Source organism: Dendrobium catenatum, unplaced genomic scaffold, assembly GCF_001605985.2.
Source record: "Dendrobium catenatum unplaced genomic scaffold, ASM160598v2 fragScaff_scaffold_1347, whole genome shotgun sequence".
Lineage (NCBI taxonomy): Eukaryota > Viridiplantae > Streptophyta > Magnoliopsida > Asparagales > Orchidaceae > Dendrobium > Dendrobium catenatum.
In genome coordinates, this window is record NW_021319809.1 from 888,401 (window position 1) to 910,497 (window position 22,097).

The 22,097-nt window shown below is 36.8% G+C and overlaps 1 protein-coding gene across 5 annotated transcripts; it reads right to left on the minus strand.

The window, feature by feature from the left end:
- Positions 1 to 3,390: 3,390 nt before the first annotated feature.
- Positions 3,391 to 7,480, minus strand: LOC114580852. 5 transcript variants are annotated; one of them, XM_028699615.1, is made up of 3 exons: positions 7,203 to 7,480; positions 7,001 to 7,098; positions 3,391 to 6,297 (listed from the first exon to the last, which is right to left on the minus strand). In XM_028699615.1, exon 3 carries the CDS (start codon positions 5,905 to 5,907, stop codon positions 4,999 to 5,001), a length of 909 nt encoding a protein of 302 aa, XP_028555448.1. In that variant the 5' UTR covers positions 5,908 to 6,297; positions 7,001 to 7,098; positions 7,203 to 7,480; the 3' UTR covers positions 3,391 to 4,998. The 5 variants fall into 5 exon arrangements, with proteins under 5 accessions (XP_028555448.1, XP_028555446.1, XP_028555444.1 ...); XM_028699613.1 differs by having other exon boundaries at positions 6,985 to 7,098; positions 7,203 to 7,479; XM_028699611.1 differs by having other exon boundaries at positions 3,391 to 7,098.
- Between the last annotated feature and the right edge of the window lie 14,617 nt (positions 7,481 to 22,097).

Below are 22,097 nucleotides of genomic sequence, written 5' to 3' on the forward strand. Positions count from 1 at the left end.
TGCTCAATATATATCACGTGAACAATATATTAATAACAATAAAATATTAGTAACATCAGCATAATGGGTGAAAGTGATACTAAAGTTGTAAAGTGGCATTGATTCAATAGCATGCATTAATAATCATAATAAACAAGTAAGTCCTTGCTAAAGTGCTATTTTTTCAATATCACTGTCAGTATCAATAACACATTGGCTTAATAAATAAAGTCATTACTTTTTGTCAATCGGTATAGTAATCATCTCCTTATAACTCTCAGTCAGTATCAAGTGAATCAGTAGAGGATAACACAACCACATTATTTAAAGGAAAACATGTCGGCCCACCATCTTATATAGGTCAATTAGTCTCCAGTTAATGTCAGTGATTAACTAGTTTTTACTTGTTTTCCCTCACATGCTTATTATTATCACAACACTATATGACCAGCTATTACTTAATTATAAATTCACATTCATTTTCAATGCATTGCGGTAAATAAAATATAATTGAACTTAATTCAGAAAGTGTCAAATCCTGACGGTAGGCAGTAGAAAATCATACTGAGCAAAAATTCATAAAATAATAAGATTAATAATTTAAAAATAAATATTACTTAATTAGTTAATTAATTAAATTAAATTATTAGTTAATTAATAACTAAATTAATTTAAATTGGCTAATTAATTAATATAAGTTAGTTAATTAGTTATTTTAAAAAAAATTAAAATTCCGCCCTAAAATTCTTCAGAAATCCTTCGGAAATCAGCCGGGATTTCCGTCCTAAAATTTCGATCAGTATTTAGCATTTTTCTTGTAGTGAACCAAGAGTTATTTGATTCATTCATTGTCATATATGTTTATAGTAATAATATATAGTATTTATTCATGTAATATTTTTTCATTAATGAGAATATTTTATTTTATATATTTCCATTATTGCATTTTTGCTTGCCTTTATATAGGTCAATTTGTATCAGTATGAAAGCAATCAAATAAAGATTTATCATTTTATAATTTATATTGCTACAAGAGTCAAGAGCCATTCCAAGTTTCCAACAATAAAATTGGCATAGCTGAGCGATGGAATTTCTACTAGTAAATTTTTTGGAGACTGGTCGGTCGAAAATAGGTAATTTAGAGATGATAAGCTTAGCTTCAACTATCCCAAGGCCCTTTTCTCTCTTCTTCCAAACTTTGCATATTTGACACATAATTTCTTGCAACTATAGAAAGTATTTTTTTTAGTTTTTGAAAAAGATCAATATTTTAATGCAAAAAGCACACAATCTTTCTAACCTAATATAATATAAAAAGAAGATGATTGTTATATATCTATGCTAAACACATTTTTATACAGATGATTAGGATTTCATGAATTAAATATGTTATGATAATTTATAATGGTAGGGGTGTCAATATTTGACACGACACGAAAATCCGATCTGGACCCGACCCGAAAAATCCGGGTTGGACCCGACCCGATTTCAAAACGGGTAGGGTTCGGGTTCCCGGATTCGATCCGTTTGAAAAACGTGTCGGGTACGGCCGCAAACCCGTTTAAAACGTCTGTCCAGCTGCCCGTGGACCTGCTCGACCCTACCCGCCCCCTGCCCGGCTGCCCGAGGACCCAACCCGACCCTACCCGTGCTGCTGCCCTGCCCCCTACCACAAAGCTGCCAGCCTGCCTGCACCTGCCAGCACGTTACCGCGCCCCCTAGGCTGACCGAGCGGCTGCCCGCGCGCCCACCCTTCTCCACGTAACCCAGGCTTCTGCCCGTGCGCTCTCTGCGTTGCCCACGCGCGTCCGTGCCATCGCGCACCCGCGCGTCTGCCGCTGCCTGGCAGCCTGCATGCGTCCAGCGTCGAGTCCGAGTTCGTGCCATCGCGCGTCCGAGTCCGTGTCGGGTCAATCACCGAAACCCGGGTCGGGTCCAGTTCGGATTTCCAACCCGTTTTCCCCTTACCCGGATCGGGTTTGGGTCAACCTGGTTTGAACCCGGGTCATTGGTTTACCGAACCGACCGTGACCCAAAATTACACCCTTATATTTGGACAGTTTTATTGTATATTTTTATAAAATTAATAAATTTTAAATTATAATTAATCTAGTTTTATATTATATTATTATTTTGATATTTATAATTAATTAAAATATGATAAATATAACTAAAATTAATATATATATAAAACATGGATTTATTTGAAATTAAGGTTAATAAAGATGCGAACCCTTACCGAGCTATATCAAAGATAGTTTCATAATAATCTATTGTTTAACTAGATATAAATAAGAAATCCTATATTGTGATATTTCCTTCATCTAGCTAATATAAAAGTTCAAGCCACCCTTCGGTGCTCAAAACCGTTCTGGTGAGTTCGGTTTCTTCTGGCTCATGAATTCCTTGCAAATCACCCCAGTGAATGGCGACACAGTTGAGAGATTGCTATCACTATATAGACGTAAATCTATAAAGCTAAAATAACAAAAAGAGAAAAAGAAAAGAAGTTAGCAGATTGGAAGAATGTGCGGACTCTAGAACATAACATCTAGGATCAGTTTGGACTCGACCTCTTTCTATATATCTAGTTACTCTTGAAGATTTTGCCCATTCCAGCTTTTAGATCCTACTTTTGGCGGGCGCATTCGATTAGCTTGACAGGTGACAAGTAACAACCCAACCGTTAAGATTTTTTTTTTTTTTTGGAAATTTGAGGCAAGGCTTTATATTAATGAAAGAAATTACAAAGTAAAAAAATAGAGCCTAATAAGAAAACAAAGAGAACTTAAAACATACAAAAAATGAAGTCGAAGTCAAAAGGGATCTCGGGATGGGACAGCGCCCAGCATCATTGAGATCAGTAGGTAGAGGAATGTCACAAATAGACACAGACATTGCAACCAACCAATCTGCGGAAATTTGTCCAAGATTGGTGAGAAGAGAGGAGAGAGAGTACTAGAGGTAGTAAGTCCTCAATCTTCACTGACGTGATGTGAGTCGTTGAGAGAATGACAGTGGAAGAACCAATATTATATATATATATATAGAGAGAGAGAGAGAGAGAGTTTGTAACGTCTCAAATTTGTTGGTTGAGACCTTATGCTCCAACTAAGAGGTCTTGGGTTCGAGTCTTTGTGTATGCGTTGTGTGTATGAGTTTGCCTTAAATGACCTAAATGTCCCAAAAAAAAGTGGATAATTAAGAAAAGGAAGCTGAATATTAAATAACTTTAAGTGAAGAACCTGCAAGGCGTTAGCAGCAGAGAATAGAAAGCCCAAGCAAGAAGATGATGATTAGTGATTTCATTTCATTAGTTTGCATTCTATTGGGTACATTATATATAGAGTAGATGAGATGCGTAATGATCACAAGCCAGCAGGGAATAGAAAGCCCAAGCAAGAAGATGATGATTAGTGATTTCATTTCATTAGTTTGCATTCTATTGGGTACATTATATATAGAGTAGATGAGATGCGTAATGATCACAAGCCGTTAGTGGCCATTGGTGCCAGTCTGAGCACTGTGCGTCAGTTGGTGGAGAGACGCATCGGCCGGCTTAGTTGGTTGGTCACGTGCCAAGCCACGTGTGTCTTCACAGCCCCCCACAAGCTGAGGATTCGAGGAGCGAATGCTTAGCTTGGTCGTGAGATTAGTGAAGCGAGGGGTCGAGAGAGGCTTAGTGAGTATGTCGGCAGGCTGGTCTTCCGAATTGATGTGGTGAATGATCATAGCTCCGGTGTCAATGTGATGCCTGATAAATTGGTAATCAATTTCGATATGCTTGGTTCGGGAATGGAACACGTGATTGTGAGCCAGTGCGATTGCTGAGGTGTTGTCGCAAAAGATCGGAGTTGGTTTGTCCAGATGAATGTCGAAGTCAGCGAGTAGGCACCGAAGCCAGATGACATCTGAGGTGGATGAGGAGAGGGCCCTGTACTCGGCTTCGGTGGACGATTTCTCGAAGGTAGTCTGCTTCTTTACGCACCAGGAAATCAAGCTTGTGCCGAGGTAGGTGCAGAATCCAGTGAGGGATTTGCGATCAAGAGAGTCTCCAGCCCAGTCAGCGTTGGAGTAGGTGGTGAGCTGGAAAGAGCTTGGTTGGAGAGGAAGACCGAAGGAGGCCGTGCCTTGGACGTAGCGAAGCAGGCGTTTGAGGGCGGTGAAGTCAGCTACGGTGGGACAATGCATTTTTTTACAGATGCAGTTGACAGCGTAGGCAATGTCCGGTCTTGTAATGGTCAGGTAATTGAATGAGCCTGCCAGTTGTCTGTACTAGTGCGGATTGAAATACAGAGCAAAATCAGCTGTGGTTGGAGTGGACCAGAGGGCAGCTGGTGTCTGAGTTGGCTTGCTATGGTGCAGGCCGGCTGACTCAACTAAATCAAGAGCGTATTGTGTTTGATGGAGTAGAAAGCCTGTTGTAGTGGGAGACACCTGAATTCCCAGAAATTGTGAGATTGTCCCAAGCTGTTTAAGGGAGAACTATCGATTCAGGTGATCAAGGAGCTTGGTGAGAGTGCTCTTGTCGTTGCTGGTGATGAGGAGATCATCGACGTAGATCAATAAGAAGAGTTTGACGCTGCCATTGCGAAGGGTGAGCAAGGAAGGATTTGCCTTGCTGAACTGGAAGCCGAATGTGAGTAGGGATTTGGTAAAAGTATTATACCATTCCCGGGGAGCTTGTTTCAGACCATAGATGGTCTTGTGCAGCTTGCAAACGTGAGTGGTTGTCCGGGAAGCCAGGCGGCTGCTGCATATAAATGTCCTCATGAAGGTCTCCATGCAAAAGGCGTTCGAAATGTTGAACTGTAAGGTTGGCCATCCGAAGTGCAGAGAGATGAGGAGGAGTATCCGGATAGTGGGCATTTTGGCAACCGGATTGAAGGTTTCCCGGTAGTTGATGCCGAATTCCTGGTTGAATCCTTGGGCCACTAATCTCGCCTTATACCCGTTCGACGGAGCCGTCCGGATTGTGTTTGAGTTTGAATGTCCATTTGCAGCCGAGGATAGTAGTGTTCACGGGAGGTGAGACGAGGGACCAGGTGCCCTGTTTTTGAAGGGCCATGAATTCGGCCGACATGGCAGCTCGCCAGTGAGGGGATTGAGAGGCTTGATTGTATGTGGAGGGTGTGGAGGTGACTTTGGTGGTGGTAAGGAGATCGAGTATCTGTTTGGGACAGTGAATGCCAGAGCGAAGTCTAGTCTGCATTGGATGAATGGAGGGCTGAGGTCGTGGGTTGGTGATCGGTGGGGTAGGAGCTTGGGAGTTGAAGGATTGTGAAGGAGAAGGTCAAGGTGAAGAAGTTGGCGGGCTGGGAGACATAGTTGAGGTGGGAGCAGTGGGAATGTTGAGTGTGGGTGAAGTGATGGTCGTAGAGATTGGGAGTAGGAGAGATGTGGAGGTATATAGGGGAAATGATGTGGGAGGGGAAGATGAGGATGGGGTTGTAGTTCGACATGGGAAAACCGATTCATGAAATATAACGTGACGGGATATGTGAAGTTTGGACGTTGTAAGATTGAGGCAACGATAGCCTTTGTGTATGGGGGAGTAGTCGAGGAAGATGCACTAGTGTGATCGAGGATGTAGCTTGGACGGAGTGGTGGGTTGTAGCCAAGGGAAGCAAAGGCATCTGAAGGTCCGAAGATAGGAATAATTGGGAGCTTGTTGTCAGTAGTTAATTTATGAATGGAGAGAAGGTTGTGAGAGAGGAGAGGTACGTGAAGAATTTTATGAAGGTAGAGCTTACGGGTTGAGTCAGGGAGAGGAAGAAAGCCTTGACCGGTGTTGTGGATAGGAAGGGAGCTGCCATTCGCCGTCGAGATCGTATCGGATCCGGCATACTGACTGGAATTTATCATTTGGGAGGCGTCTGGAGTGAGGTGTGCAGTAGCACCTGAGTCCAAGACCCAGTCATTGGACATGGTGGAGGAGGGACCAGAGTATAACGCTCGGGGTGTAGAGTTGGATCCTGAGTTGTAGGAGGAGTTAAAGCGATGCCAGCACACTGAGGCAACATGACCCTGCTTGCCGCAGATTTGGCAGGTGGGTCGGGGGGCATCGTTAGGCGAACGATTGGTTGAGGGACTTTGTCTGAAAGAAGCTCCTCTGCCCCTGGTACCACGAGCAGAGGATCTGCCACGAGAAGTGTTGTTGCGGGAGGCATAGAAGGCAGCCGTGTCAGATGTCGGCGTGATCTCTCGATTAAGTTCGGATTACCGGTGTATTTCCTCACTGCACAACTGGTTGTAGAGGACGTCTAGGTTGATTGGTAGTTGGCTCGTGTACTCACCTCCCCCGTCCGAGCGTAATGCCTATATTTTTGAGTTAAATTTTGTTTGAATAAGTTTGTTCAAGTGTATGAAATGAGTTAAAGCTTCAGCTTTGGTGTGAATTAAGTAGATCCAGGTGAAGCGTGTGGAGTCGAACAAAATGGAGCAATTTGCAGTGAATAGTTGGTTTGATGAATTTGCTCCGGAGGAAAGAGCATTTGGTTTGATGATGCTGCCGGATAAATAGTTAGGGTTGGGGTTAGCGGGACACTGCGAGAAAGGGTGAATAAGAGAGCGACATCCTTCACACCGTGTGGGTTTCCAGTCATAGATGACTTTTAGAGACATGTCTTCCCCATCAATTTCCATGGGGATCATATCGGGAAGTAAATAATCTTTTAAAATTTGAACACAGACTCGGGTAAACGTCAAATAGGAGCGTTTCGCAGTTAATGAGTCAACAGACAGAGGAATACCAATGAAGCTAACGATCTTGGAGATGCCATAAGGCGTCCAAAGAGCGAGAGGGAGATCCACAATTTTTATCCATATGGGAATAAAGGCATCTTCATCCTGTTTAGGTTTAAACTTGGGAGATCATTTCTGTAAAATAAATGGTTTCCCAAGTAGAAACTAGTGTCCTCCGGACGAAATTACATCATAATCCTCTTGAGAAGAAAACTTGATAAGAAAAAAAACCATCCGCCAAAGAAATCAGAGAGATCGCACCTTTCAAAGGCCAGACCTTTTTCATGGCTGCTAGTAGGCGTTCGTAATATGGCCGCTGACCAATGGAATACCCCACAAGCGAGAGTGTCTAGAGAGATGCCCCTTCAGAGGTCCCTGGCAACAAAAGAAAGTTTTGGGAGAGGGGGGATGAAGTCCATAGGAAAAACATCAGGTTTTGAAGAGGTAGCAGCTAGCGGCGGTATCAGCATAAGACATACCTGTGCGGGGTGGAGGAGCGGCGCCAAGAAGGGAAGAGCCGGCGATAGGTGGAAAATCTGACGGATTAAGATCCATCCGAGAGAGAGGGGAGAGGAGCAGACCTCTCCCGCAGGCGGAAGCCACCCCAAAGGCGGTCAGACGGAGGAAAAAGCGTAAACCCTAGTAGACGTAGTTTTTCCACAAAGTAAGAAACGATTCATTTTTTGGCATGTTATGGATAAGAACCTCTACTGCTGCCTCTCTTTCTCTCAACCAATCACTTTCTCTCTCTTTTAATGAACTTTAAAAGAGAGAGAAAGTTATTGGTTGAGAGAAATAGAGAGCAGTGGTAGAGGTTTTTAAAATTAATTTTTATAAATATTACATAATTTAGTTTAGTATTAATATTTATAATTTTATTTTATTTAAATAGATAAATGTTTAAAATTTTAAATCTTCTAGTTTATAAATATTTAAATTCTTGTAGTCATAGATATTCAAATGATTTTTTTATAAAATATTAATTTTTATAGTTATAAATTTTAATTAATTTTTATAATATATTAAATTTTATAAAATTTATGACTTACATGTTAGTTATGTTATAAGTTTAAATAAAGTTTTTAATTTAATTAAAATAAAATTAAATTAAATTAAAAATATAACGTATTTATAGTAATTAAGTTAAAATTTTAACTAAAGTTATTAAATTTATAAATTAATAACTTAATAAATTAATTTAATTAAAATTTATAACTTAAATTTATAATATAATTAAATTAAATTAAGAATTTTATATGTTTATTGTTTTCATGAAAATTTTAGAAAAAAAGAGTAAACATACAAACAATTCTTTAATAATAAAAATAATATATAATTTTTGTAGAGGAGAGGCAGACCGCACATTGCATTATTCTCTCTCTCAACCTCTTTCTCTTTCTTGTGAGCTATTATTCTGTTCGAATATTGGACAGTTCTCACATTTGAAAGTGCTAGGTACCATGGTACCGAGCGGTACAGAGCATGGAGTGACCGTGCACATTTTTATTAGTCGGATGCCCTCGCCGATTCTGCACAGAATAATAATCCTCTTCTGGACACTTTTCTCTATCCACTGAACACCCTTCTGTCTCTCTTTGCAAATGAACACGCAAAATAATTGGCACAGAATGCCCAAATATTTTGCGCATTCTGATGTGCCAAAATAAATTGGAATAGCTCCTTCTTAAATTTTAATAAAAAATATGCTCCTTTTACTAATTGTGATAATTAACGTGTTCTTTTTAAAACTACCAATTTTTTAAAAGGCTGAATTTTTAAAAAAGTGACATGTTTACTGTATAATTAAGAGAATGAACATGATTATTAATAATTTAAAAGAATAAAAATGTCAATAATTTGACCTTTTTTTCAGAAAATATTAATTAAATAAAATATTAAAAATTTATGTGACTTATTTAATAATAAATAACAATTTATATTTAATTAGTGCTACCATAATCTAATTTTTTATTTAAGATGCTCAAGGGGAGGAGAGTAATTTAATTTAAAAATATAACTATTTTGTAAAAATTTAAAATACTTATTTTTAATATTGATGAAATTGAAAGTATTATTAAAAAATATTAATTATCATATTATGTTTTTTGGAATTGCTTACTTCCCACACATGAAGTGCAAGAATATCTCTGTTTAGCTTTAAAAATGTTTTATAATTATTAATAACTTATTGTCCTAAAGAAAAGCAATTGATTTAGATTTTCTTTAATTAATTAGCATTTATTATAAGAAAATGTCAATATTCTTTGATGTTTTTGCTGATTTTAAATTATTTAATATCATATTTCTTTTGCTTAATTACATTAAACATCCTCCTTTTAAAAATTAAACATGCTCCTTTATAAAATGATATCTGTTGTTATATTATTTGACTAAACAAAACCAAAAATAAAATTTAGAAAATGATGTTAGTTGTTTGGGTAGCCCACTGATTGGATCTGATAGGGCAAATCCACATGGTAAGGGTCTTCGGGCACAATGGGATTGGCCAGGTCTTAGGCTTGGGATGGATTTGCTCTGATAATGAGTGCGGATTCAGAGGCATTGTTTCCTTGGTCAGACATGTTGTTTAGGAGCATCTCTAACAGAACTTCAAAGCTTGAATGGTCGTCGCTCCGGAACTCTAGCGAAGAAAAACTTTCGCTATTTCTTGCGGGGTGACAGTGGGACGTCAATTTGGCGCTGCCTGTTCACATGCATTCGATATTTTTCTGTCTCTAGCGAACTTGCCAAGAAAGGCGTAAAAGAAGAGAAACATCGTTATCTTCCCAAAATGGAGTTCGATTGGAGATGAATCGCGCATTTTGAAATTTCACACATTTTTGAATTGAAAAATGTTCTTTCGTTTTGGAGATGGCCTTAAAAAGGAATCCAACTTGCTCATTTACGCCATTAAAAATTAAATAATAAATTTTGTTATAGTAAAATTAATTAATTAAACTAATAAATTAAATTGGCTAATTATAGTTTTTAGATCAAAATTAATAAATTAGATTAAGTGAAATTACACTATGTTAGTAAATTATAAGCATTCAAATTTGTACGAGTTTTGTTAGTAGTAATAATTAATAAATTAAGTCGTTTAAATGACTTGCTCATATATAATATATAATTTATTACTTTTTTTTAATTAGATTAAAAATTGGTCGCGTTATTCTTGCGTCTAACAATTCAATTAATAAATTTAATAATTTCAGCACAATTCTAAAATTAAATTACAACAATTCATATTTTAGTAAATTTATAAATTAATTTGTAACCATTTTAGATTACTAATAAAAGTGTAAGATATAGAGTAACAATTTTATTACAATAAGATTTAATAAATTAAATATTATATATAACTTAGAGAATAGTCATTTATATAATTTTGAAACAGACTTGCCATCATTAAAATACGCATCATAGGAAGAATTGAAGACAGAAAGCTTTCTGTGAGAAACTTCCTTTAACAAGAGAGAGCTTGAGAAGATAAGAATGGAGTCAGCTAAACGACTAACAAGAACTAATTACCTTTTATTCACATGCTTCAAGAGGTACATATACATCATTCTATGTGCCTATGTATAAGCATTTACACATTGTGTGATAACTAGGAATCAACCTAATTCTAAAATCAAACTAATAATATAATATTTCCACCTATGAACAAATTTTACGATTAAAGAGATCACATGTGTGCCTATTGCGATCTGTGATCAGTTTCCGGTTGCACTAGATCCACAGGAAATCTGGCGATCGGAACCGAGTGCCATCCCACACGAACGGACTCCACAATGTGTTCTGATCTAGGCTCGAGCTGTTGGCTCCGCGTCAAAGGTCTAACCGCCACACACATGCTGCACACATGTCATTTGTTCCTCCTATGATAATAGCCATGCTACGTGTCTTATATATTGTCTTCTGCTGCATGCTTCTGGCCACGCATTATGCTTAATGTGTCAAATAGAACAAATGTGAAGTTGAATTAGATCAGATATGACTATCAATGAACAAAATAGTTTGAATGGACGTCAACGGGCGATCCGAGGTCGTCTTGCACTATTGCGAAGATGGGGTAAATGTCCTCTCTTCTTCTATACGTAAGAACCGAAAAGTCGGCAAAGACAGATCCGATAGTTCCTTCATCACCTTCCCATATTATCAGATGAGGTAAGTGCGGAAGGCGATGAGAAATTAATGATCTGTCTATACGACTTCTTGACTTACAGAAACGTCGAATGCCGGCGGTTACTCTGTATTAACCGGCGTGTTTTTGTACTACTGACGGCTTTACGGCGGTTTTTTGTCGCGAAAAAAAATCGCGTAGGAAACTTGTACCGGCGGTTTTTTTTTTTTTTTTTGCGGCGGTTTACCGGAAAATGAAATGCCAGGCGCGGGTGGTCGTATTAGGCATCTACCAGCGATTTTATCGGCGGTCGATTGACACGCCTGTAAAAAGTCACTTATCAACTGGCGGTCAATCGCCGGTATCATATGTGATGTCCGGCAGTTTACCGTCGGTTTAGGGACCGTCGCTAATTACCGGCGGCTTATGTAGCAAAATCACGGTTCGGCCGTCGTTATAAGCCGAAGGCCAAGACCGCCGGCCATGCCGCCGGTAAAACGGCGGTCCATAAACCGCCGGTTAGAACCGCCGGTATTGGACATTTTTCCTGTAGTGTGAATCTTAATGATAGAAGAAGAGAGGCATTACTCATCCTCACATAGCAAGACGGACCTCGGATCGCACGTTGAGCATATATCCATTAAACTATTTTATTCAATTGATTAGTCTCTCTTATCTAGATTAAACTTCATGTTGGTTCGATTTTAACAAAGACCAAGCTTCTTTTTATTGATTTGTTCAAGAACATCCTCTCTCTCTCTCTCTGGGGCCAGATAGATTTCTTTTTTTTTAGCTAGTTAGCTTTTATATTTTGGACTAAGACATGTTACTAACTCTTAGAATAAAGAGTTTGATTGCTCAAATAAGAATTTTTATTTTTTAATTAATTTTTAATTATACATTAATTAAAAAATATATAATATAAAATATTCTAAAAAATGGAAAAGGTAAATACTTAGGCGAAGTTAATAAAATTTGAAACAAATACTTGATATTTTTCCTTTCTTTGAGTATGAAATTATATGTGCCATTTTTGAAATGTTTGAAAAAAGAGAAATAAGAGTATGTCTTGGATGGCTATAATATTTTATTAAAATGATTATAAATTTTTTATTAGAAAAATAATTTTATAAAAAACTTCTATGTATGTTAATTGTTATAATTATATTCATTTTTGTATACCATTAAATTTAAAAAAATCCTCTCATTACCTTGTGCCGTGTCATGTCTCCGTTGTGCTCCGAGCTCTCCCTCACTCAACTGTGTATGCCTCATCCAACAACTCTGTAGCCTTCGATGCTGGTGAAGATTACGTAAATTAAAAGAGGAGCTCCTACGGCTTGTGGGTTTAAGTTAAATCTTCTAACTAAGTGCATATATTAAATCCTAGTCACTCCATAATGATCTACATTATAATCATATTCATCCCCATCCTTTTCTTTCTCACGCTACGAATAAATCAAATTTTCGCAGCGCTTTTTTTAACCTACAACAGAAGTTTAAACACCTGAAATATTATTTGCAGTGGTTTAGAATCTGTGCAGACTTATTGACATTAATGACGTTTGGAGCTCTGGATTTGTAAGAAGTCCAACGAGTACTCAGAATTGCCAGTTTTGAAAGCTACAAATATATCTCATGTAAGGAGCATGTATAAGGATTGAGTACCAATGATATTCAAAGAAGTAATGCATCAAATACTACCAAACAAATCAAAGTAGAAGGAATGACAAGTTTAAGAAAGTCCCATAAGCCAAAACATTTTTAAGTTTATTTATCCGGTTCAAATGCAACGTTGATATCATCAGCTGAACTAATTTGAAGTATCTCTCTTCAATCTATTCTAATGATAGATCAAACTTACCTGTTATATAGTTTCATGGCCAGCTTGGCAGGAATGTGCAAAAGCATCCATTTTACTGGCAAACAAAGGATTTTATGGGATAAGCTAGAAACTTAAAAATATGTATATTTGCACCAAAAATATTGACATTGCACCAAAAATATTCACAATAGTCACAAAAAAGGTTAGGAAATACATAAACTTGCTGTTGATGGCCACAAAAAATTAAGAGGTTGATTAATTAGAATATCAACTTGTTAAAGAAGAGCACATTCTTATTATAACCCAAGTTGCATTGTCAAAATCCACTACATAGAACATAGAACCAGCATTCTGATCAGTCTTGAAGAACATAACTTAAAAAAAAAAAATTGTTAACATAAGTTGCTAGAGAAGTTCCAGGCAATCTTCATTTAAAATGACTTGGCCATGCGAAAATGCCTGTTATTTCACAATAATAAGCAAAAGAAATGTTATTGGTATAGTAGGGAAATAAACAGACCCGTTTGAAAATGTTGGGCCTACGAAAAATCAAATAAACAGCCCTATTTTTAACCAAAAGAGCTTAAATTTATATGATCAACATATTTTTGCCTCGTAGATGTGCGACAAAACTAATAGCTTTCAACCAAAAATTTAAAAGGAAATTATAATTTTATATATTTCCATTATTGTTTTTTTTTTTCTTTATAGATAAATTCTTGTTAGTATGAAAGCAATAAAATAAATATTTAGCCTTCTATCATGATTTATATTACTACAAGAAATAAGATCCATTACGGCGACATAAATCATGAAATTTCTAGTAGTATGTATTAACAACCTCAAGACCCTTATTTCTCTTCTTCCATACTTTGCATAATGGCAGATATGATTTTTTGCAACTAGAAAGCATTTTTAAATCTTCTTGACAAGATCAATAATAAAAATCATATATATATAATTTATGAGTTGTTATTAATTTTAATTATCATTAATAACTATTTATTATAAATAATATAATTAAAAATTTAAATTAATTATCAAATAATTTGAATAATTAATTATTAAGTATATTATATTTTTAAATAATTTCAATTAAACAAGTTGAATCAAATTAATTAATTCATATGATACTTATCTGCCAATGCAATGGCTGTTAATTTCTAGGTCTAGGGTTTGCTTTTCCTCTTCTCCAATTGTTCGTGCTTGTTCGACTTTGCTTGCTTTGCCCGTGAGGTAAAGTTTTGAAAGAGCTATAAAAAACTTCTTTGCCTCCTTCGACGACACTCCTTCCTATCAACTTGAAATAGGAAGTAATGATGACGACATGAGGGAGCATGCTCATTGGAAGGTAATCATTTTCTCCCATTCACAAGTTTCTTTGACCAAATCCTATAAATTTGCCAAACTCTTGGATTTGGTAAATTTGGATTTACCGCAAAATGATTGTAACGGTGAATTTATTCTGCCATGGGATTTATGCCGAGTCAAAATCCTGTTTGCCATGATTTACACTAAATCTTTCACAAATCTTAATTCTGTAAATCCGGTTGCCAAATAGCCCCTAATAAAAAAACAAGTACTAGAACAAATGACACCTCTTTCTTAGCTAACTCTTATGCATAAATTTCAACATGTGAACAAATTATTGTAGAAGCTGAAAATATATATGGGAGATGATGCTTTTCTTGAGTTGAAATTTATGCATGGGAGTTAGATAAGAAAGTGGCATCTTTTGTTTCACTACATCTGTCAAGTTTCTCATACATGCTTTTAAGGGTATCAAAAGTTGACACAACTCGAAATCCGATTTTGACCCGATCAAAAAAAATTCGGATTTGGGTCAACCCAGTTGTAAAATAAGTCGGGTTTGGGTACAAATTTTTGACCCATTTGAAAAATGAGTAAGATTCGGATTGACATGAAAACCCAAAATTGACCTGGCTAACCCACATAAATGGTGATGATTGCATATGGATCCCACATCCTCCATCCTACTGCAGGACCCATGCACATGCACGGTCGACGACATTCAATCCCGCCTCCTTCGGCCTACGTCAAGACCCACACCCATGTCAAACGCGGATATGGGACCTATCATCCTAGTTGGGTCAAGTTGTCGGCCTCACCGCCTTCTCCACCTCACCAGTCACCTACGACATCATCATCTATATTTTCCCAGGCCCTACACGGCTACAGAAGGAAGGCGAAAGTTTGCCCATGCCTTGCCTCACCGCCTGCATTCACCTCATTGCCTGCATTTGCCTAGACCGTACTCGTACGACTACATCATTTAGCTAATCGAGTTTATAGGTATTGTCAGATCAACTCGGTAACCCACACGGGTTTGGTCCGGGTTAAAAATCCTGACTCGTCTAGCTAAACAAGTCGGTTTTGATCAACCTGTTTACACCCAGGTCAACTCGATTTAGACCCGAACTCAACTCATTGACTTGAATTGACACCCCTACATGCTTTCTCTTAAATTTTATATATAAATGCTCATGTTAATTAGGCACAGAAAGAAATCTATCAAGCTAAAAATCAAAAGATAAGCTAGCTAGCTAAAATCCTATATTGCCCAATTAGATTTTTCAGTTAGATAGATAAATTTAGGAGTGAAATTGATTTTATAAACCGCGTGAAACCCATACTTAAGGGAAATTTTAATAAGATGTGGTGAGACTTACAATGCTTTATAGAGGAGAAAGTTGGTTATTAAAAGAGAAGCATAATATTAAGTTAATTAAGTTTTGTAGAGATACGGATGCTTAGTTGAATTGGTGGCTTTACTCTTGGCGATAAGAAATGAAATGAGCTTAACTATATATGAAAAGGTTGGAGTATCTCTAATGGCTGATACAATTAGAGAGAATCATCTTAGTTGATTTAGTCACATAAAATAATGGTCTTCCAATGGCTGGGTTAGAAGAGTAGATGTATAAATAACATTTTTCTATTATATTTAAATGAGAATGTGACTCGTAATATGACACAATATAATAAAAAAAATTCTTTTTCTCCTTTTCTTCCTATGTTCTTCTTACGTTAGAGATATTTTACTGTCTTTAATAGGCGGCATCCCCAAATTCTGGTGCCCTGCTTAGGAGTATTCCTTTCATTTCCTCTCTTTGTTTCCTGCACTTCTTTTTATATTAGAGACAATTCATTGACTTGGATAAGCTGCATCCCCTATCAAATTCCAGTGCTAGCTCCTCTTTATGCATAAGTTCTGATGGACCCATGACTTAAAAAAGATCAGCCACCATCTTATGCCTCCTCATCATTCCTGCCCCACCCAATTTTCATACGAAGAATGGGGGGTCTATTTGACTAGTAAATAAGGAGAAGAGGAAGGGTAAATAGAGAGTGTTCAATCGGACGGCTCGTAGTGATTTTTTAGATCATAGATTGTTTATCGAAAATTGGATGACTAAATTGATCATCTTGACAAAGCTGCAAACTATTGTTTCACGAAAAATGCCAAAATAGGAGGAAGAAAAAGCTATATATCCAGCGAAAAATCTGTGGTAGGATAACTCGGTTCCCTGTTAATTCTGGAATTCTATGGGCGTTGGCTCCTTTTGTGCCTTTCTTAAAGGCTTTTATAAGCATTTGGATAATTGCACTTGGGCAAACCTGATTCAACCAGGGGCGGATCCAACTTCTTTTTTTAGGGTTGGCAAAAAAAAAAAAATTGTGAGGGATGGGCAAAAATTCTTAGGATTGGTAAAAGTAAGGCAAAAAAGATTTTTGAAGGGGGGCAAAATGCCCAAAATACCCAAAATATTTCAAAATCTCCCCTCTAAATATTAAAAAAGAATTTTTTGAGGGTGGGCATTTGCCCACCCCAAGCTATGGGTGGATCCGCCCATGGATTCAACACAAAAAATATGATTTGAGATACTCTGCTCTTTCCTGAATGGCCATTATGGGAGGCTTGAAAATCGCTGACGCCTTGTTAAAACGAAATGTTTTTGTTCCTACCGCCTGCTGGTTGTGTCATTCCTTCCCGGAAAGTACTCACCTATTTTTTGAATGCTCTTTTTTCTTCTCTATTATCAAATACCTGCAACCAGATTCTTCTGGTCTTTTGTTTAGGACGAATGATTTATAACTATTAGAATTGATAGATGATAACATCTCTATGCAGCAGTCAGTCAAAAATTTACACTTGCTCGTTGCTTGCTGCACCACTTATTTTATTTGGAAGGAACGTAATGACAGAAGGTTTGGGAATGCCTCTCATAGCCACATTTCAATTGCTATCAATATAAAAAAAAAAAACAATTTTTGAGAAAGTGATTAAGTGGAAAGATTCAGCCCATATTTTGGAAATCCTTTAAGGTGGACTTGCTATATGTATCTGCTGCTCCTTCATGAAGGTTTCGATCTGGTTGCCTTGGTTGCCTCAGTTGTTTTTTTGCCTGCAGGCCTATGCCTTGGACAATGATGAGCTCGATATATTTTGCAGGCCCCCCTTTGGATGGCCTAATTTTTTGGACAACCAGGGGATCTCGATGGTTGACCCTAAATCTGAACATGTTACTTTCTATCGGAGTCCAGGCTTCGTTGGCTATCCAAATTCTTTTGGGTGTTTTTTCTATTTTTGCCTATATCCTGCAAGTTTCATGTATAATTTTCAGATTTTTTGGGCTTGTTTGAGCCAGTATTTCCTTTCTTTAGAGGCTTATGATTCCTGCTTCTTTTACTTGTAATCATTTTTTATTAATATACGGCCAAATTTTTACGAAAAAAAAAAAAAATCTGTGGTTTTCTTATCCATTAGGCACCAAAAAATCTGTGGCTTTCTTATCCATTGGTTTCTTTAGAGGCTTATGATTCCTGCTTCTTTTACTTGTAATCATTTTTTATTAATATACTCCCAAATTTTTCCAAAAAAAAAAAAAAAATTTGTGGCTTTCTTATCCACTCAGTGGGTAACTTTTTAACTTATTAGCCACCAAAAAATCTGTGGCGTTATTATCCATTGGATGGGTAGCTTTTTCTTCCTTCTATTTTGACATTTTTCATGTAACGATAGTTTGCAGCTTTTCAAGATGATAAACCAATTGGTTGTGTCATCATCAGCTAGATAATAAATGCAAGCCATTTTTAAGGCTAGTTCAAAGAAGTAAGATTGTAATCCAGTATGAAGCAGAGTTTTTTGCATTGACTAGATATGCTCTAAAGTTTGTCGTTAGGTTTGTCTCACTGAGACATTCAATTCGCCTTTAAGTTTTCTTAAATTAGAGTTCATATGATCATGAATTTAAATTTTGAAAGCTCCAAATTCAATTTTACCTCAAGATTTGTGCCAATCAAACTAATTTTTCATAGATATGTCATTTGCCCCTTATTTTTGAATGGCCTGCCCGCGAGGCCGCCTATGCTACCCGCGCCCTGCTCGAGGTTGCCCGCGCTACCCGCAGCCCCGCACGCGCCCGCCCTGCTAGCTCGCCGCGCTCCCACCGCGTGCCCGAGTCCGCCGCACACCCCGTGTCCGAGCTCAGGTTCTTTGTTGGGTCGGGTCAACCCGGCAACCCGATGGGTTGGGTCCGGGTCCGAGTTTTCGACCCGTTTGCCTACCCGAGTCAGGTTAGGGTCGACTCGATTGAACCCGGGTTAGTTCCGGGTTCGACCCGAACCCGACCCATGACCCGAAAATTGACACCCCTATTTAAAGCCATGTGCTCTCTACCTTATAGTTACATAACTCTCTCAATTAGAGAGTTATGTACTCTCTTCCTTATGTAATTATCACAACTCAACCCAACCAAACAAGTCCTACATTATTGAGTCGTGACAAACAAATTCTAAGATCTAATTTTAAAAATATTTCAAAGTTATTTTTTCAATTTAAACTTTAAAATCAACTATAGACTAAAGAGATACTAAAAACATCTATATTATTATAAATAAACAAATCCACAAGACCTCTTTTCATTTCATCAAAATGTGTCTATATTATAATACATGGCTACATAATAGAGAACATAGTAAAATAAAAGCTAATCATGATTGTACAAAAATCAAAATAGAGAAATATCTATAAATACAGATTAGATCGAGAACAGTTAATCAGCAAGTTCCTTTCCTTTTCCAAATCCTAAAAATCAGAAGCAAAATTATAGTGAGCATAAATAGCTCAGCGGATCACAAGCACAAACCTAAATTTCCATAATAAAATTATTAGCCATTTTCAACATATTTAAAAAGCAGTTAAAAATGTAATTTATTTATTTTATTTCTTTTATCTTTAAATTAATATCATCTGCAATTAAGCTTTCACAAATAAACGCATATTTGGTTCAGATGATTAGGATTTTATTATTTAAATCTGTTGCGATAATTTATAAGTGCACTTTATTATTTTATTTGTATAAACAATATTTTTTAAATTATTATCATCAATAAATAAAAATGATTTATTTTTTAAATTGAATAAAATATTTATGATATTTTTATATAAGTAAAACATGATAAAGTAGCTTGAGGTGTTATTCACTGTCTCTGTCTTAACAGTAATGTTTAGATATTTTGTTGATTAAAATTGTAAAAAAAGAATAATCTTGAGACTAATTACCAATAAAAAAGCGAATAATTAATCATATAATTACGGATCAAATGAGATTTAGTTACCTGCCTAATAAACTTTCTAAATATTACAGGTGATATGTACAGCTTTTTAATTGGACCAACAATTTTTATAATATGTATTTATTTTTAGATAAAACAAAGAAATTAATTAAAGAAAGATGACAATAAAATAAGACCGAAAGCTCGGCTGGTGGCATTAGGATAATTCTACTCTCCATTTTCATTGAAAATATGCAGAAAAAAAAAACCTAGCAAAAAAGGAAATAATTTTGCTCTCCATTTTCATCAGCCATCCAGAACAACCACCTCTTTGTAGGTGGAAGAAGGTTGGTGGGAGTGCTGCGTTCATTTGTTGCTCTCTTACTCCTTGCAATAGTTCTGACAGCCTAAAAATAGAGAAATTATTCAGTGCGGATATTTGACGGTTCAGAGGCCAATCAGTACACAACAATACACAGTATCGGTACACAACAAAAAAAGTGACGTGTCACGTTCTGATTGACTTTTAGACGGCATCCGGTGTCAGCACAGAATATTTTTTTCCTAAAAATGATCTAAAAAATAACATAAAGATTATTAAATCAGGCAAGTTTTTTAAAGATTTATATGCTAATATAATATTTTCATTATGTATTATTCTATAATATATTCTACTGATATGCCAAAACAGAATAATATAAAATGAAAAATATTAATTTAGCACATAGAAGTTTGTTTGAGCTATATGCTGATTTAATAATTCTTCCATCGTTATCTTTCTTCCCTTTTTCGTGTATTGCTTGTAGAGTTCTGCGCTGATGCGATTAATAGTTTGAAGCTGGCCGGAAATGGATAGAGGTTGAGTTGGTGGAGGTGTAGGATTTCATTTATCTGTCATTATCAGCTGCTTTATTTGAAGGATTATATCTGAGTTATTTATCTGTCCTTATGAAGCAGAAACCAAAAATTTATAGTGATGGGGACGGTGATGGGGACGGTGATGGAAACGAGGAAAGCGAAAGGGAGCGAAGGACCTTGTTGGGAATGTTGAAGAAGGGTGACAATTATTTACTTATTTATTTTATTTCTATCCCTACGGAACAAACTAAACATCCGTTCCCAGGATGTTTAGTTTGAGGGGGCATGTTAATACAAGCTGTACACGTCAGCAGGGTCTCATTAATTGGTCTTAGTTTAATTATTTCTCATTTCTTGATGTATTAACTAATAGCCTGGAGGCTATATATAGATAAGCTGAGCTCTGTACGAGCATTAAACATAATTCCAAGTTACTTTTCCTCTTTTCTTTATCTCGTTTCCATCTTGGGCACTCCGCTCACAGATACACCTCCCACAAGCTGCCGGCCAACTCGACGTTAGCCTGCAGATCAAGCCCGACCTGCTCCTATTCCCGCAACCGCCGTCGCAGGTTCATCCGGTGCTCACCCACAAATCACCAACCCAGCTGTGGGATTTCATCATCCCTCCTCATCTATCCATAAATCGAGCAAGAGCTCGTGAAACAGTCTCTTCCAACTGCTGCCTGCATCTTCTAAATTCTACCCACTCCACAATGATCTACGACGTCATCTTCATCCCCATCATTTTCCTTATCAGTATCATCACCTACATCATCTGGTTAGTGTGGCATTACTCTGTTGTTGCCCCTCCCCTTCAGCCTGAATACAATGCCGAGATTGAAATCGACAACACTACGCTTAGTACTTGGCCTACGCTCACCTACGCTGAAGCCAAGAGTCAGGATCCGCGAGCGGTCAACTCCATTTGCTGCTCTATTTGTCTTGCTGACTATGAGGAGGAGAAGGGGGAGGTTAAGGCATTGAGGCTTCTGCCAGAATGTGGACATTTATTTCATGCAACATGTGTGGATTCGTGGCTATGGCGGCGACATATTTGCCCGGTGTGCCGGTCGTCGGTGGTGTATTTGGACATACAGACTTCTTTAGCTGTGGTAAATCCAATTGATATTGAACAGGCTTAGATATATACAAATATGATACACATCTATAATGTATGATGGTAGAGTAATGTGTGCCGGTTTTACATAAAACATAAATATATAGGTTGGCTATTAGTTTATTAGCATGTTTGGTTGTGTGCTAAGGAATTAATGTTAAAAATTATCCTTGCAAAAATATTGTGATTTTTTTTTTCAATTCACTTTCTTGTATGTGACTAAGAATAATTAATGTTTAACCATTATGTATGACTTGAGATTGATAATATTTTTATCTTATGATTTTTGTTTTTTTTCAAATAAATATAATATAATTATAAATTAATGATCATTAAACTCAAGAAGCGAGAAGGATAATAATAAGATTAAAATTATCATTTTTTTTAATTATTTTGACAAACTTTATAATAAATATCTTCGCAAAGAAAAAAAAAACTGAGTTGATACATTCTAATTAATTTTGTAACATAATTAATCTCAAAATTATTTTATTTAATTTGAAATTATTAAAACCTAAATTTTGATTAATTATTCATATGGCATATAATCAATCAGTAGGCAGCAATATTAATTACTGAACTTTTCTTAATTATTCGTTGTTAGAGATCGAAGATAGGTAAGAGGAGACGAGGGATCTAAGCATTCGGCCAGGGTGCTTGCCGCTTGCCAAAGTCGATGAGATGGTTCCAAGCCAGGATGTTGACGAAGGTGGCGGAGAACGAACAATTATTACGTCCTCCGACCGGACGTAGAGGAACATCCGGTCGGAGGCAAATTCCCGCCAAAAAACGAGTTGTACCGAGCAAATACCGAGCAATAGCAAACAATAATGAAGAATACCATCATTTAAAGACCCAATACCGAGT